Source organism: Anastrepha obliqua, chromosome 1 (assembly GCF_027943255.1).
Source record: "Anastrepha obliqua isolate idAnaObli1 chromosome 1, idAnaObli1_1.0, whole genome shotgun sequence".
NCBI lineage: Eukaryota > Metazoa > Arthropoda > Insecta > Diptera > Tephritidae > Anastrepha > Anastrepha obliqua.
The window spans coordinates 117507039-117523710 of record NC_072892.1 but is presented as its reverse complement, the minus strand read 5'-3'; the positions used below and the strand labels follow the sequence as shown (position 1 = coordinate 117523710).

The window sequence follows — 16672 nt, the reverse complement described above, 5'->3', positions numbered from 1 at the left end:
TAAAGGAAATGATATATTGCCAAGGACACGTGCTTCCACAAGCTGAATCAAACTTGATATCATACAAAAGTTATTACATTTTTATAATTTTCCATTTTTTCACATGTTTTGTCATAAATTATTTATTAAATTTTTTTTACTACCGTAGCTATGCCAATTTTTACAAGGGCACATTGAACTTTGTGAAGTGAAATTTTCTATCAATAAACGCAGTCCCTAATTCAGGTGGGATTAGCAGACAATTGTAGAGTAAAGCCGCCTTCAGCTTTTCGAGGAGAAAAACTGGCTGGTGATTGGAGCATAAATAGCGCCGAGTGGTTGAAGGTGACTTAAAATTGTCATCGGACCGGTGCAGGAACAGGTATTTTGAATGAGGAGTATGTTTTGCGTCTGCCCGGCGACATTTTTGCGAAATCAGTGACCACACAACCAACCAAGCCGGCTGGTGTCAATTCCAGGCCAATCTGGTGGGCTGCAGATTGAAAATTATATCAATGTTGGCAGGAAAGCAGCTGTGAATGCAATGCCATAAGAAACAAGTGAGATTGCGTGCAATTATTTGTATTAATTATTGTTGTTGTTTTTGTTTGGATCTGGTATTTGCGCTGATGATATAAAAGTTATGCATTTTCGTGCGTTAGTAGATCTTCAGAGCTTGGTCTAGGCCATGTCGGTATTTGACCGGTTATATTACGAGTACAGTCATTTGGTAAATTGTGAAAAAAGATGTTATACGTATACAAAAATAACAAAAATAATTTAAATTGAAGCAACCAAAGTTGGCAACAAAAACTTTACCAGCAACTTGTTGAATTGAATTTTAACGCATGCTTCGCGTTTTTTGATTACAGCGTGCAATTCGTCGCACTGTTTATATATAAGTAATGCATAGGCAAACACACACATACATATATGCATATACCTAAAAGCGTTTATTAAATGCCTTTTCTTTTTAATTCCATTTTATTGTCAGCGAGTACTTTTAATTATCTAATGCGATTACATTCGCACTTGGCTGAGCTCAAGCGGAGTCCCCAATAATTTGTCGTTAGGCGTAAGTAAGTAGAGTAGCTGGAAATATTCCCTATATTAGGGGAAGTTATTTTGTATGTTGAGTTTCATAGAAGCCACTGATTTACTCAAAGGCAATTTCAGAGTAAAAAAGAGAAGAGAAAATTTATATTTATTTAATTTTTTAGGCTTTATTTCTATTTTTTAAAACCTTAAATAGCAATCAAAGTGTTAAATAAACAAAAAGAAACCTTGCAATGGGGGATTTCAGCTGGTAGATGAATTCTTCATTGCTGGAAGGAGAAAATTATTTCCATTAAGTTACTAAAATTTGCCAATATCCAAACGTATATAAAACTAGGATCAGACTAGTTGTACTGTATGCTTAAATAATAGTAATAAAACGATTTTGTTTTTTTAGTTTTAACTGAATCCGTGACCTGTTTCGTTCTCTTAACCTCAAAAAACTGCTTTAAATGGCCTGTATTTCCCAATTTTTATATATTTTTTTAATCTATGTTAAATTATTGGAACCGCAATTTAGAATTTTTGAGAGCTAACTCCAAGTTCATTACCAATGACCCCAAAAATTTCAAAATAATTAGATAATATAGAAAGAAATAATAAATCTAAATTTTCCCTCCAACTTCTATTCACTACATCCATGTATACGAGTACAGGTGCCTCTCTTCCCTTATTTAACACCAAGTGGAATAAAATTACTTCAACAAAAAGTAAAATTATTACATGAGGGGGAGGATTTCATTTCATGGTTATTCAACTGTAAATAGTAAAAATACGAGTATCACTGCAAACCGTCAGTTGCTAGAACTGTTCAAAATGTGGAAATATGTGGTGAAAGGCAGAGTCTTGCTAGAACGTGTTCTCTCTTATTCGATTCAACAGGAAGTGGCGTGCCTAAGGCGTTTGACAATGTATGGCATCCCGATAGAAGTGAAACCTTCCGTAAAACAAACTGAGAGAGAATGAGACGAAAGCAGCATTAGGGGCGGGATAATTATAGGTTCATTATAATATTTCATCATTTTATTATTATTCATCCTCAATGTTTTCAATTTCAACAAATGATACGAGTGGCTTATGATAGCTAAAATATGATACAAATGCTTTGGTTTCGATGTTGTCAACATATTTATTTATTTATTTATTTATTATTAAAGTCAAAACATACAACCATAGGTTATTTTTACAATGATTGACCTTAAGAATAGTTTACATAAAAGGATTAACAGTAAAATCAAAACTAAAATTAGAATTAAAATTACAGATAGTAGTAAAGAAGTATAAGTTGGAGAAATACCGCGTCAAATGTTGTTTTTGATCGTGTTGTCGATTCAGTGCGATTGCTACACATTTTTAAATTGAATGTTCTATTGAGAAAGTCAATTGAAGGAACCGCTGTGTCCAATGCAAAATTTACGTTAAAATCGCCACTTAAAATCATTGGAACTTTATCGTAATCTTTTCTAAGTATCCGCGATACTTCTGGTGTATACTTTATTAAATTTTCGTGAATGAATTGCGTGATGCTATTTATTGATTTTTTTTCTGTCGATATTCACGACACTTTTCTGCATTATTTTTCGGCATAATTGCGGTAAATATTTAAAAATGAAAATATTTACGAATATAAAAATACCCACGCGGTTGCTATTATGAGCGTCCCCAGCAAAACCTGCGTGACCGAAACTCTAACACAATTACATTTTTTTGAATGTTACAAACACATATGCACGCAGGTTTTGCTGGGGCGTGAACGAAACTCTAACACAATTACACATATGCACTCGTATTTGTTTGAAAATCGACTTTTTTTTTGGTTCTCCGTCACCTTTGGAAAATGTGTAAACAGTAAGCAAACTTTATTCAAATATTTTCCCTCATTTTTGCATCAGTAAAATTAAACAAACGCCGCAGCCGAATGGGTTGGTGCGTGACTACTATTCAGAATTCACAGAGAGAACGTCAGTTCGAATCTCGGTGAAAACACCAAAATTAAGGAAAACTATTTTTCTAATAGCGCTCACCCCTCAGCAGGCAATGGCAAAACACCAAGTGTATTTCTGCCATGAAAAAAGCTCCTCATAAACATATCATAAAATAAAATAAAATAACTGTATAAAAAAAATTTTTTTCTTGTGATTCGAACCAAGGATTTTGGATCGGAAGCTCACATTGCTAGTCGCTCGGCTACCGCGCCATGCTGTCGGCGCTGGCCTAAAAGTTATTTAGTTCGTCGCTACGTTTATATCAACATATAATATAACGCTTCGTAGCCAAGAGGGTCGCTTTTTTCGTTTCACTTTTTCTCAAATCACTCCCAACGATTCTAAAGAAGTTTTCACTTCAAAAATACTTCCAACTGACAATTATCTACTCTTGCGGAGTTACCGTAATGAAAGATATTTTTATGTTAAATATCAGGACGAATGCTGTGATGTTCTACGTATGGAAGCAGGTGTTCCACAAGGAAGCGTTTTGGGGCCACTCTTATACATTATCTATACACATGATATACCCTGCCCAAGTGACGATAGCATGATTGCAACTTTTACTGATCACACCGTTTAATGACATCTAAAAAAAACATAAATGTTGCCATAAATAAACTACAACAGCTACTTAACACAACGCTGGCCTGGTTCAATGCATGGGGAATCGAAATTAACACAGATAAAACTATCCAAGTAATATATATACACAAACAGAAAGTATGATCCACAAATATTGACTATAAATAATAAAGTCATTAAATATGATACAAAAGCCAAATATTTAGGCATAATAATTGATGCAAAACTGACCTGGAAGGAGCATATACTTCAAAAGAGAAACGAAGTTAAAAACAGATTCAGACAGCTCTACTGGCTACTACGAAACGGCTCGCGACTTTCACTTAGTAATAAATTGTTAATCTACAAAACTCGTATAACTCCGATCTGGAAATATGGCATCGAACTATGGGGAACAGCAAGCAAATCAAACATTAAAATAATGCAACGACTACAATCAAAAATCCTAAAGACTATCACAAACGCAACCTGGTACATAATCAATGACGTCATTCGAGATTGCAGCACAAAACATATTCACAGACCACTAACACACACAAACAAAGATATGCTGAAATAATGATTGTACTTTAAATAATGATTTAATGTTACGCTTATATTTATTTCCATAATTGTTATAAAAATTATTAAGTGTCAAAAGTTGACAGATGTAATAAATTGGAAACAAACAAAAAAAAAAACAAAAAACAGGAAGTGAAAAAGTGTGAGTCAATGAATTGACATTTAGTCTGTATAACATAGGTGATGTCAGATTTGTGATATATTATCTATTTCAACTATACGGCTGCTACAAATCTCTATTTCCCATTCATACGAGGCTTTCTCCTATAGTACAAGCTGTATAAAATATCTTTCATAACGAAACGAAAAAAAAAACTAGGAGGTTTTTCAAGACGCCCGCCCGCCTATGAGCTAGCCAGGAAAGGTACTTGATTACAGTGATTAAACTCTACCCATAACGCGAGTGTTCTCTATCTACCTGTAAACTCTGGCTTAGAGCATTGCATAGGCAATGGGTTGTCAAGACAGTTTTGACCTACGTTTAAGAAAAGAATACCTGAATCAATAATATATATCTTTTGATTATTCCTTCTTTTGTGCTGTCCTTTCTTACAAGAAGCTTGCGGGTTACACCACATCTGGAATTAAAAGGACGTGACCGTTAAACACAAAAAATTGTGGTATAAAAAACAGCGAATACCATCAGGAATTGCGTTTAGAGGAAAGAAAAAAGTAGTTACAACGCAGCTGGAAAATAGTTTATCCTTCTTCAGAATGACACCGCAGAAAGGACCCGAAATTGTATTAGAGTTTAACTCCGTGCTCTCACTAAAACAGACCTCCCTTCTTTGGCTGACTCTCATCCCGGGACCGCATTTGCACTACATCGAGTATGGAGCTGTGATTGTGGATAACAACCACAAAAGAAACCTGCGTCCAGGCTCTCTACTTATGACGTGTTGAGGTTATACGTTGCTGATAGTCTCCGTTACTCCATTATGAAGTAAGTGGAACTTCGAAAGTGTGCGGTAATGTCATGTGCTCTATCGTCTTGTCTGCGTATGATATGGTCGTGAGTCGATAACTCACGCGTCCGTAACTGTTGTCGGTATGTCTGAGTCGACCTCCTCTGGAACACTGTTTCATGTTAACTTTACCACTTGTCGGGAAGTTCGGTATGATCAGATGCGACCCAGGGCGTTATTACATATTTTGCTCTAGCTGCCAGTACTGAAACAGCTCCATTGTTCGCCTTTCTTCGAAATGCTTGTGTAGCGTACGTGATGGTTACGCTTCGGTAACCATCTTTGAACCACTCTTGGCCAGTAAGTCCTAGAGTATCCTGACTTCAGGAGTTGCTATCCAAAAGACGAACACAGGTAGCTAAACGAACTCCTATTATCTCTTTGTAAGGGGTATCATCTCAATGCGATGCTTAGTCAGCCCATTAGCGATACAGTTACACACAATGTTTCTGTGGCCTGGTACCCAAATAGGAGCGAAGTATTCAAATGCTACCAGCAGGGAAATCAGACATTCGCTGACTAATTCACAATGCTCCGTCTATTTTGAGGATCCGTTTGGGCTTTGCGTGGTCTATTGGCTATCAGTCCTCTCTTTAGTCTGTAGCTGATATCGGCTATGACCCCATACATATACGGGGAATGCTGCTGAAGTGACAGTCCTTGGCCGGATATAAATCCGAGCCGTTCCGGTTACGTAGAACCGACTGTCGTGGGAACGATCTCTTGTTAAGTACTGTTAAATTTAAGCTGAATATTAGCATGGATCACTGGCAAATAATCTATAGAGTAAATCGGTCCACAGACGATTTTTAGAGAAATTATTCGCATCAACAGAATTTGCTGCTCTCAAGGAAAATTCCAACTGGGTATTAGTAAATATATTTATAAGCACATGAGTATATGCTACCTATTTAAGCGTACACTTATTTTATGCAATTAAACTGACTTAAACAAATTCATGAATGCGTAAGTGTGTGTGTGATATCGCCATGGCACACGCCAGTTTCCTTAGTTGTCAGCGCGTCAACTCACCGCTTTGGATATTAATTTAGTATTTGTTGCTGTGAAATCATTTGAAAAAGTCATTGTTGTTTTAGGTGGCGTTTTGTGGCAATGCTACTGCATCATATTCGAACATTAAGTGGCGCTGATGAAATATGCACTTATTTATAAATTCGATACTGTAACAAATTTCGTTCAAAACGGAGGCAGTTGTGAGAACTGCCGGCAGAAGTGCAAACTAAAACCAACTAATAATAGTGAATTATCAAACTAATTCTTATAGCGAAAATAAAAATTAGTTGATAAAAAATAAAAAACCAAAAACGTGTGACACAAGGAAAAGTTCACTTCATTTTTCACAGCCGCTCTTGCATTCAATGAGTTTCGTGCAAACTTTAGAGTTATAAAAGGAAAAGCTTATAAAATACGAAGAAACTATTAAATAACTTCTATGCATTCTTAAAAACGTCTTAAACAAATTTCAATTTTATGACACAACTACAATAGTTGTATCAGGCGTTCTCTGAAATATCAAATAATTACAGTGCTCTCTCTCCTAATGGGCACCTCTCTTGAACGGACATATCCCATAAACGGACAGTTTTTTCACTACTAAAAATTCTTAAGGGCTTTTGAGAATTTTTCCCTCTTGAGCGCACAACCCTCTCATAACAGGACGCGGATACTTGTTTTCTACCCAAAGAGTATTTGGATTCCCCATAACCCGACAGTCAATAACATTGTTTTTTCCTTTATATAGATATAATTGGCACGTATACTCTTTTTGGGTGTTTGACCGAGCTCCTCCTCCTATTTGTGGCGTGCCTCTTGATGTTGTTCCACAAATGTAGAGACCTACAGATTCAAGCCGACTCCGAACGGCAGATATTTTTTATGAGGAGCTTTATCATGGCAGAAACACTCTCGGGGGTTTGCCATTGCCTGCCGAGGGGCGATCGCTATTAGAATAAACTTTTTCTTCATTTTTGGTCTTTTACCGAGATTCGAACCTACTTTCTCTCTGAACTCCGAATGGTAGTCACGCATGAACCCATTCGGCTACGGCGGCCTCTACTATATTCGTACACCTGTTGCTTATTCAATAACACTTGTAGGTATAGGGGAATCCCCTAAATACGAAGAGATTGTTTTTAATGAGTCTGCTGAAGCTCAAAGGTCTTAATAGTGTTAAATTGTGCTACGAATGTTTTGTGAAGGCATGAAATAAAGGTAGCAAAGCTAAAAAAAAAGAAGGCTTGGATGAGGTCTGATTTGATGACAGATTTTCTCGTGCAATTCGATGGAAAAATGCAACTTCAAGAGCGGGGCGTCGTTCAATTTCTTCCCACCCTCGCGATCTAAAATTCAAAAATGTTAAAGTTATTTTTCTCCCAGCAAACACAACAGCATTTAAATAAAATGTTCATGTATAAATCGTTAGTTTTGAAACACATTTTGTTGCGGATGGCACAAACAAATTCTGCTATGGAGTTTAACCAATTTACAAGATGCTGTTCATTTCATGCACAAACCGTGGGAGCAAGTGAGTCCACAGTCAATACAAAATTGTTTCATTAAAGCTGGGTTTGGTAAAACAGATATGCTCAATAACGATAGCGGTTGGACCGCAGAAGATGAATTTTCGCTATCAACACTTGCTCAGTTCTTCAACGTTATTAATTGAGTTCACAGTGAAGTGAAAATGCTAAATCACGTTACGGAAATGGTAATATGGCTATACTGGTCACGAATTGTGCTAATAAGTCGTCAATCATTGTCAAATTCGCTGAGAGCAAAGCAACGGTACCATCTTAGACGCCATCTCATTATCTTTCCATCATGCTTACTTTCCTTACTCATCGTCTCACAAAAAAAATTTTATTCATATGCGAAGTTTCAGAAAACCCATACTTACGCTCACACCTCTTCAACAAACAAACCTACAAATACAATTTTTATGTAATCTCTTTATATTCTACAATACAAGTATGTACCTCTCGGTTCTGTTTGTTCTTTTCATTGCTGCCGAACAGAGCACCTGCAAAAAGTTCAAACGCGTCTAAAGAAGTTTGCACTTCAAAAATTAGAAGAAAGCGAAGGTAGTGGAAACAATAAAATATCTAAATTTCTCTCTCAAAAAACACTTATACCATTTAAAGCCTCAAAAGTTCACATGGGCTTACGACCAACCGAACCAACACACGATCTTGTGACCAAATGAATGCAAAGTCGTACCCATTTGGCTACGGTAAATATGGTGTACTTGCACTTACTTTACTCAGATGTTAAAAACGCTTATTCCAGTGACTGATTCAAACTAAACAAAAAAAAAAAATAAAAACGATAGATAAACGATTCGCATCTAACTCACGCTCATACATATATATGTACATATATATGTACATATATTCTTGTGTTCAAATACATTTAACTATAGTTATGTCTATAGGAATTCACATGAGCACATGATGCAAGAATATTGATTGCTAAATATATTTTGCTTTGATTATGCGACCTCAAGAGCACTCTTAGTCATACTCGGCACCAATGGTAAGACTAACTTCTCCCGGCTGCACAAATGTCTGGTGATACCATTTGTTGGTGTCCAAAACAACTGCAAGGATATTAAAAAGAAAATTACAATTAAACACACACTTAAAAGCCTCTGTAGAGTATGAATATCAAAAACGGGGGAAAAAATCGAAAGTCTTACTTATATCACCCCTGCGCACAATGGTATCGAAGCGTTTGCATCTGAAATAGCATTCCGGTGGCGGTGCAAGTAACCAACGCTTACTGCCCGACAGCTGCGCCTGCCACGAAGGTAGGCGTACATTGTCGATCTGCAGAAATCATAAAGAAAATAAAGTTTTAATATCCAATTAAAGATATTTTTATGACTTCTTCACTTACATGCATATGCGCGCCCAGTCCGGCTGTGCCAATGAAGAACCAATCGACTGCATTATTTTCGGATGTGGGTGGCAGAAAGTAAGGACGTCCATAATGCCTGCGCAACTCCTCTGCTGTCTCCGGATTACAATTACTCCAGCCAAAGTACCATGGTTTGTTACCGGGCTGTAATTCTACTCGCTCCTTCGGCATATCTAAAGCTTTAAAAATATCCCTGAAGCCTGTTTTGTAGGGTAAAAATTGGCAATCGAGAATTTTTTGTTTGCGTTTTGCATTCCTGTAGATATCGCGAAAGTACCAATAGTCGAATTTCTGTGAATAAAAAAAAATGAAAATATTTATAAGCTTTATATAGCGTTGCACCTTTTTAGCGTACACGTTGAGCGGTAGGAAGGGGTTATAAGACAAATACGAATGTAAAAAGCATTCGATGTTGTATACTTTTTTTAAGTACGATTTTTTAAGACAAGAGTTGAAAGCATCGTCCTTTTTAATTGCGAAAACATTATTTAATAAGTTTTGGAATAAGAATAAAAAGCTATTTCACGAAAAATAAATATCTGCACCAATGTACACCTTATTTTCAAAGTTAATTCTTTAAAAAAAATAAATTATAACTCTTTTTCATGGCGAAAATACATTCGGAGGTTTGTCATTGTCTGCCGAGGAGCGACCTCTATTGGGAAATAATTTTTCTATCAATTGATGTATCGTGCCCGGGTTTCGAATTTAAGCAGTTGCCAATGGTAATCACATGAAACCCAATCAGACGATACGATGCAGAAAACCTTTTCTTTTCAGCCATTCAAGAAGCATCTCCCACGTAACCAAACGTCTCTCGATATCCCTCTCCTTCAATTGATGTGGTACCCAGTTACCTGCTTCCTGGACCATTCACATCGCGTGCAAATATTTACCGATGGTTGATCTGTCAAAATCCAACTCTTACGACATATATATCATCAAGGGTTCGACATGCGTTCTCATCCAATAATTGTCGTAGTTGAGTATCTTTGAATTTTTTCGTCGGAATTGCCACTTTGGAAGCGTCGGAACCACTCTTTACAAGTTGCATTTGATGGAGCGTAATTACCGTAAATATTGATCAATATACAGCACGTTTCAGCTGAACTTTTCTTTAAAAGGTAGTAATGAGGCATGACTTCCCGCAAATGCTGTTTTTTCGAGACGAACGTAGACATTTTTTACGTCAGATAAGAAAGATCTTTATGCTTCACACGAAAGTCAACTACTGCGATCGAGACCTCTCATATACACCTTTAAATCATCAGTATATTACTAGAGCGAACACAAAAATAGTATCAGCAGCGACACCTCTTTTGCGAGGGCGGAAATTTATTCCCATAACCAATATACAAATAGTTTTTGATTTAACTCGTGATCTCTCTTCAAAACCAAAACAAAAAATTCAGTATTTTCAGATCTTATTTTCAAAACTTATCTTTAAAATTATTTTTTATTGGAATACTCAAAATTAGCAGACTCAAGTCGATAAGAAAAGTATAGCTTTTATAACGCATTCCTACTCACCGTTGGCGCTGTCCAATTCGTAGTTGCATCCTCGACTATAACTGGTCCTCCAGTGTAGGCATATTTCGATGCGAATTCCTCACTTGTGACGCCGCGTAAGCGCACTGCGCTCTCAATGTTCTCGCAAAAGGCGCAATCTTCGGGTGGTCGAAGGGCGTAGCGAAGTGCACGAGGCAACTCCAATAGGCAACGCTGGAAAGAATGTATTATTATTATATTATTTATTTTAAAAAGTAGATAAATTACAAATTTTAGTTTTAATTTCTAGCACTAGTAGTTGATGGCCTTCGGCTAGTCCCTGTTTGCCTTATAGTTAAATTAACATATACCATAACGAAGAAACATATTAGTGTAACTGGTGTGTCATATTTCATAGAAATCATTGCTTCTTTTCAAAAATTCGGAAAAACTTTTTATGTTTGTTTCATTGACACTACTCAGTAGATCTTGCAGATTGGCGATCCCTATCGAACTTGCCGTGGCTCTAGCTGCTGCACATTGATTTGTGAGGTGGTTGATTGACATCGATTCGGAATCTGGTAAAGACGACAGCTTCTCGAGTTGATACAGTCGTTGGATAGAGAAGAAGATTTTTATTAGGGTTAACGTGTTTGTAGAAGTAGGTGTAAGTAATTATTCCAGTTTTGTGTGCTGGTGTTGGCTACTATCGAATTGGTAGCTCTTTTGATGCCTTTATTGTTGCATAAGTAGAATGGTGCAGTGATAAACAGCGCTTTGGTTGCACACTTGGCTAATTTGTCTGCTTTTTCATTACCACAAATGTCAACATGACTTGGTATCTAGAGTAATTTAAGCGCTTTCTGCTTGCTAAGGATGCCCCTAATTTTGTTCACCGTAGGTTTCGTGTTGTTGCGTTATGTTCTTACATGCCATTGCTTCAATGGTAAAATAAGTCAATATAAACCAAGCTAATTCTTCATCACTACTTTTTAAAAGGAGCGTTTGTTTTGTCAAAAGCACAATTACTTCACTTGAACCAGTTAACTGTGTCGCTCCATTTCGCACGAACGATGATGCGTATGGTCGTCAAGCGTAGAGTAAGTGTTGGTGTTAAATACTCGATTTAAATTCCTCTCAAATCTAAGTCGTGTCTGCACATGCTTAAGGTAAAATGTAGAGCATTTTTGTTTTTGTAGAATACTTTAACCTTTTAGCTTTTACTTGGATCGGCCTTTTTGAGTTAATTTCGTAAGATAAATAAGTATTCATTCGTTCATGACTGGCATGGTCTGAGCTTCTTTTTCACCTTATCGTGGAATTCTTAAGATTTTTATGTTTGGAGAGTTCTCCCTTTTGCTTGCGACTTCAAATGGAAGCAGGCTCTTATAAAATATTTAATTTATGAATATTTAAAAAAATTCGTAACAATTGAAAAATAAGCTACATTTGCTCAATTAAATATTGTACAGGCACACTTAGCTAAATTTGAGGCTATAAAAAACAGAGCTCGTTTGAAAAGTGCGTGCTGAAATAAAAACTACTTAATTGTTTGGGGAGAACATTTTTTTATTTTTTAACATAGTATTCTTTAAAGCTTATACACTTTGCCCAACGATGTTCTGGTTTGTTGATCCCTTCCGAATAATAGAATTTTTCCAAGTCTGAAAAATAGCCATTCGTTTCCGCAATCACCTCCTTGTTTGAATAAAATTTTTTCCCGTCAGCCTTTCTTGAAATTTAGAAACAAATAGAGGGGATGTGAAACGTTTTCGAACTTTATGTCCGTTAATTTTACGACAACAATAGCTGAGGTGTGAGCTGGTGCGTCGTTGCGACTTCTTCAAATTTATTCAAACGAATGCCAAGCAAAAAGGCATAGACCGATCTGGCTGAAACTTGGTGTGTGTTCTTTCCAGAGATGCTACCAATTAAACATAATCTCGATACGCGATAATAGTGCCATCTCGTAAGTGGCCCAAGGAGAAGTTTGGAAAAAAACCATTTAGGAAGGCTAAGTTCGGTCCGGACTGAACTTCATGTATATACACGCACACTTTTTAGTGAAATTTTATGGACTGGTTGCTAATTTTTGGACTCAATCAAACGTACAGACAATGAGAGTTATAGTTGGTTAGAACAAGGGACGGACGGAAGTTCGTTTCGAAAATACCTCACACTTCTTCCTTAGAAATGCGTTCAAAAAAATAATGTAAGTTGAACAAACTACAAATACCCAAAAAAATCATGCAAAAGGCGCAAATCAATATTACATAAGTATTTATAAAACAAAAGCAATTCATTTTTATTACAAAAAAAAGAGGTTGTCTGTAAAGTCGGTTTACTGACGATAGTTTAACGCGACAATGTCATAAGAAAATACTGATGGAATGGTTGCATTTTTCAAAAGAAAATTTTAATTTTAGAAGGAGGTAAATGGAATCGCAATGGAAACATTTATCAAATTCATAAAAGATATGTTCAATTTCGATTGTGCATCAGACGTTAATAAGTCAACAACACTAAGAGGCACCATCATCGATTTGACTTGTTCAAGACACATTACATTCAAAACACCCCCTTTTATTTCCTACTTTTCCTATCATCGTCCTATTCTCAACAGAGAAATGGTTCATTACCATGCACACAGAAAGAAGGCATATGCAAATACAAATGCGCATATACATACATACATATATTTGCTCACTCAAGTAGGAGAGAGCCAGATGTCGAACGTTGCCGAATGCGAGGGCCGATTGTGCTCTTTGTCGTTCATTCCGCGCTTTCTCTTGCATTTCAAGCAAGGTAACGGCGATTGAGCAAGATAACGCCGATTGAGCAAGATAACGACACATTTTTTCGTGCGTGCAGCCGGCTAAATCGAATTATAAGACGTTATCACGTCAAAAAAAAAAAAAAAAAAATAGTGTGATAGGAATTCAAATTGAAATTGGGAATAAAAACCAATTTTGCAACTATTCGTGGTTACTTGATAAGAAGTGTTCACGTATATTACGGACTGGACTAAAAACGTATCATCAGTAGATATGTCAGATACTAAGTCAAAAATGTCCAGCCCATCCGTCGGAGTTTACTTAAATTATTAACGGCATTTGTTTGTTTTTTCGTTGTAACAAAGCCTGTTATTAGCGATAGTTTTTTTTCTTGTTTTTTCGAGTTGTAAATACAAGGCGGCGCTATATTAATTACCCTATCGGAAAACTTATAATTCTGGCAAATGGCGTCATACGTCAATCATATTTGACACTTGTGAACCAGACAGCTGCATCATATCATACAAACAGGCAAGCAATGGAGCCCGTAAAGGTGAAATAAAGATTTTCATCACTCAACATCGTTTTTCTTTATTTGGCAAAAAATTATTAAAAAAAAATTGGATGATTAATTTTGCACCACCTTGCACAATAAAGGGTGGTTAAGTTTCAAGGGCTGGTGTTGATTTTGAATAAAATACAATTTTTTTTAGGAAATTATTGTCATTTCTCTTTATTATGAAACAAAATATTGGCCAAATGGCCGCCGCACACCTCCATCCGATGGTCCAAATTTTCGATGACGCTGAGGCATAATTAAGGTTCTACGCCGTTAATGTTCCGAATTATCTCATCCTTTAGCTCTTGAATTGTTTCTGGCTTATCGACGTACACATTTTCTTTCAAATAACCCCAAATAAAGAAGTCCAACGGTGTCGTTGATGTTTAGGTGTGGTTCACATTCAACATCGACCCTTGAAATTTAACCACCCTTTACTTGTTAGACGCAACCTAAATAAGTTGAAGTTTTAATGCACAGTTGGACTGGGTTAGTTTTATAATATACTTATTGCTCTTAACGACACATTTTTACTTAATAAGACATCCTTTTACGAATTATTGTTTGTTTAGAAAAACGTTTTTTGTTTTGACATTCGGGCAAGAAGGAAAACTTTGTGTAACAAAATGCATTAGTAAACCGTCATTTCAAAATCGTTTAAAAAAGGACTGTGTGAAAAAAAGTTGGTCATGGTTTTATATGATATAATATTATTGTCAGATCTAAGTGACATGGAGAGCAATATGTGCACCAAGTTTGCCGAGTCGTTTCCGAGATATACACTTATGGCATCGCCCATACATTGAGTCATTCATTGGCGGCTGCTGTATCTGAATGGATTGTTTTGTGACTGTCATTCGTAGTGCCAAACTACACTGCATGTTGTTTGAAACCCCGAGCATGGAACACAGATTGGTGGAAAATGTTTTTTTCTACTTACATTCACCTCTCGACAGATAATGGCAACCCTCCAAGTTGCTTGCTATTGCTGCATTGAAGTAGCTCCCTGCCATTCAGAAGGGAATAAAACTGCGGATCCTTTAATTTGAGCGAAAAGATCAGGCTGCACCAACAAATTGTAGCAGCAATAACAGAGATGTACTCGTAATGTTTTTTGCTTTTTTGAAAATTACCGTTCTATGATAGATGTACGTGCTAATTATACAGTTTCGCCCATTTTGTATATGTATGTGTATATAGTATGTATGTGTATGCATGCCTGCATGTACCTAAATCTCCTTATGCTCTTACATACAAACGTTATGTGAAAAAATTTTAATACCAAGAATAAAATTATAGCTAAAGAGTTAAATTTAAAGCTCCGCAACAAAATTATCGGACTTCTGGGAAATTTCGTGGAAAAAAGTCTGGTGTACGTGATTGTGTTTGATAACACCGCGTTACACACATTCTGTCCTATGAACCAAATATACTTTTTCGGAAAGGGGATAAAAAATAAAAATACACGTGTATCGGCGATTTTCATGTACACGTCACAATTGTTTTTTTTTTTTTGTATTTTATAACTTTAAACGAGCAATTCTTGTATGCATATCTGTATAGCCACACGATCTCAGGATTAGCTTAACGGATTTGAATGAAATTGGGCACACAGATAGTGTATCACATTTCTAGACTTTTCATCTGGGTGTTGCCACTGGCCATGTTTAACAGGGTTGCCACCTGTTCGAAATTAAAAAAAAATTGCATGAGATATGCCGATGTGGGTATCAAAAGAAAGGTATTTCACTCCGCATTACAATAGAGATATAAAACTCCGAATTTTTTTATTAATTTTATTATATTAAAACTAAAAATTGTTACATTAAAAATTTTCCTTCAAGTTATGCCGAATATTTAGAAAAAAAATCCTGACGTGTACATGAAAATCGCCGATGCACGTGTATTTTTATTTTTTCTCCCCTTTCCGAAAAAGTATATTCGGTTCATAGGACAGAAAAAAAGTTCGTTTTTGTAACGCAGTGTAATGAGACGGTTTGTGGCCGTGATGTATGCTTCTCAATAAAAATTGTTTGATCTGTTCCATATCAGTTTATTAGATTATTTCTTGCATTTCTCAAGGCAGTCGATGGCAGCAATAAGGTTTATTATACACTTTTTATTACTTTTTTACCATACAAAGTAGCTTGAAATCGTCAATTATATTTAATTCATCACGCAAACTAAGTCATTTGTGGGATGAAAGAGTTTTTAATTGAGTTCCGAACTTATAAATGAATGGAATTCAGCAAAAAAAAAAAAAAAATTGCTCGAAATTATGTAGCAAGAACTAACAGAGTTTTGAGCTGCACTTACAGTTGATTTATGTCATTGTTGTAAAATAAACAAAGATATTTAAAATACAAGGCATTTGCAATATACAGTTATTTCAATTTCCAACATTCTTTATATACAGAAAAAAAAATGCATTGAAATAGTGTCCATTCGTCACACGGACATTCCTTTTATTTGAACGCCCTGTATTTATTAATTCATAAAAAAGCTATCTTACCTTTGACGATAACTCATTGAAGAAGTAATTATATCCATATGCCAGTAGAGCAAATATCAAGCAAAATTTGAATAGCTTCCACCTTTTGACAGCACTCCCACTTTCATTCTCATTTTCACTTATAAACTTCTGCACACAACTAAATGCTTTCGGATCGATGCACTTATCTTTGCATTTTATTAAGATTTGTTGCAATTTCAATTTTGACTCTTCAAAACACATTTTCATGTAACCAAGATTGAGGAAGTGAATGCGTTTAAACCGTTGCGCTG

At 36.0% G+C, this 16672-nt stretch overlaps 2 protein-coding genes across 2 annotated transcripts in view; one reads left to right on the top strand and one right to left on the bottom strand.

Annotated features, from left to right (window-relative positions):
* LOC129235829 (peroxidase) overlaps positions 1-16672 on the top strand; it is a 129472-nt gene that overhangs the window by 91476 nt on the left and 21324 nt on the right. The gene's annotated exons all lie outside the window — the stretch shown is intronic.
* Positions 8604-16633, bottom strand: LOC129235830 (bifunctional arginine demethylase and lysyl-hydroxylase JMJD6-A). The gene is made up of 5 exons (XM_054869874.1): positions 16401-16633; positions 10598-10789; positions 9047-9358; positions 8847-8976; positions 8604-8747 (listed from the first exon to the last, which is right to left on the bottom strand). Exons 1-5 carry the CDS (start codon positions 16626-16628, stop codon positions 8662-8664), a joined length of 948 nt encoding a protein of 315 aa, XP_054725849.1. The 5' UTR covers positions 16629-16633; the 3' UTR covers positions 8604-8661.

What these genes read in the sequence shown, in the direction of transcription:
- LOC129235830 (XM_054869874.1), bottom strand. Translation starts at nt 16,628, where the DNA reads ATGAAAATGTGTTTTGAAGAGTCAAAATTGAAATTGCAACAAATCTTA. An exon ending in TCAATGAGTTATCGTCAAAG is followed by an intron (nt 10,790 to 16,400) that starts GTAAGATAGCTT and finishes CATTCTTTCCAG; the next exon opens with CGTTGCCTATTGGAGTTGCC. An exon ending in CGAATTGGACAGCGCCAACG is followed by an intron (nt 9,359 to 10,597) that starts GTGAGTAGGAAT and finishes TTTTATTCACAG; the next exon opens with AAATTCGACTATTGGTACTT.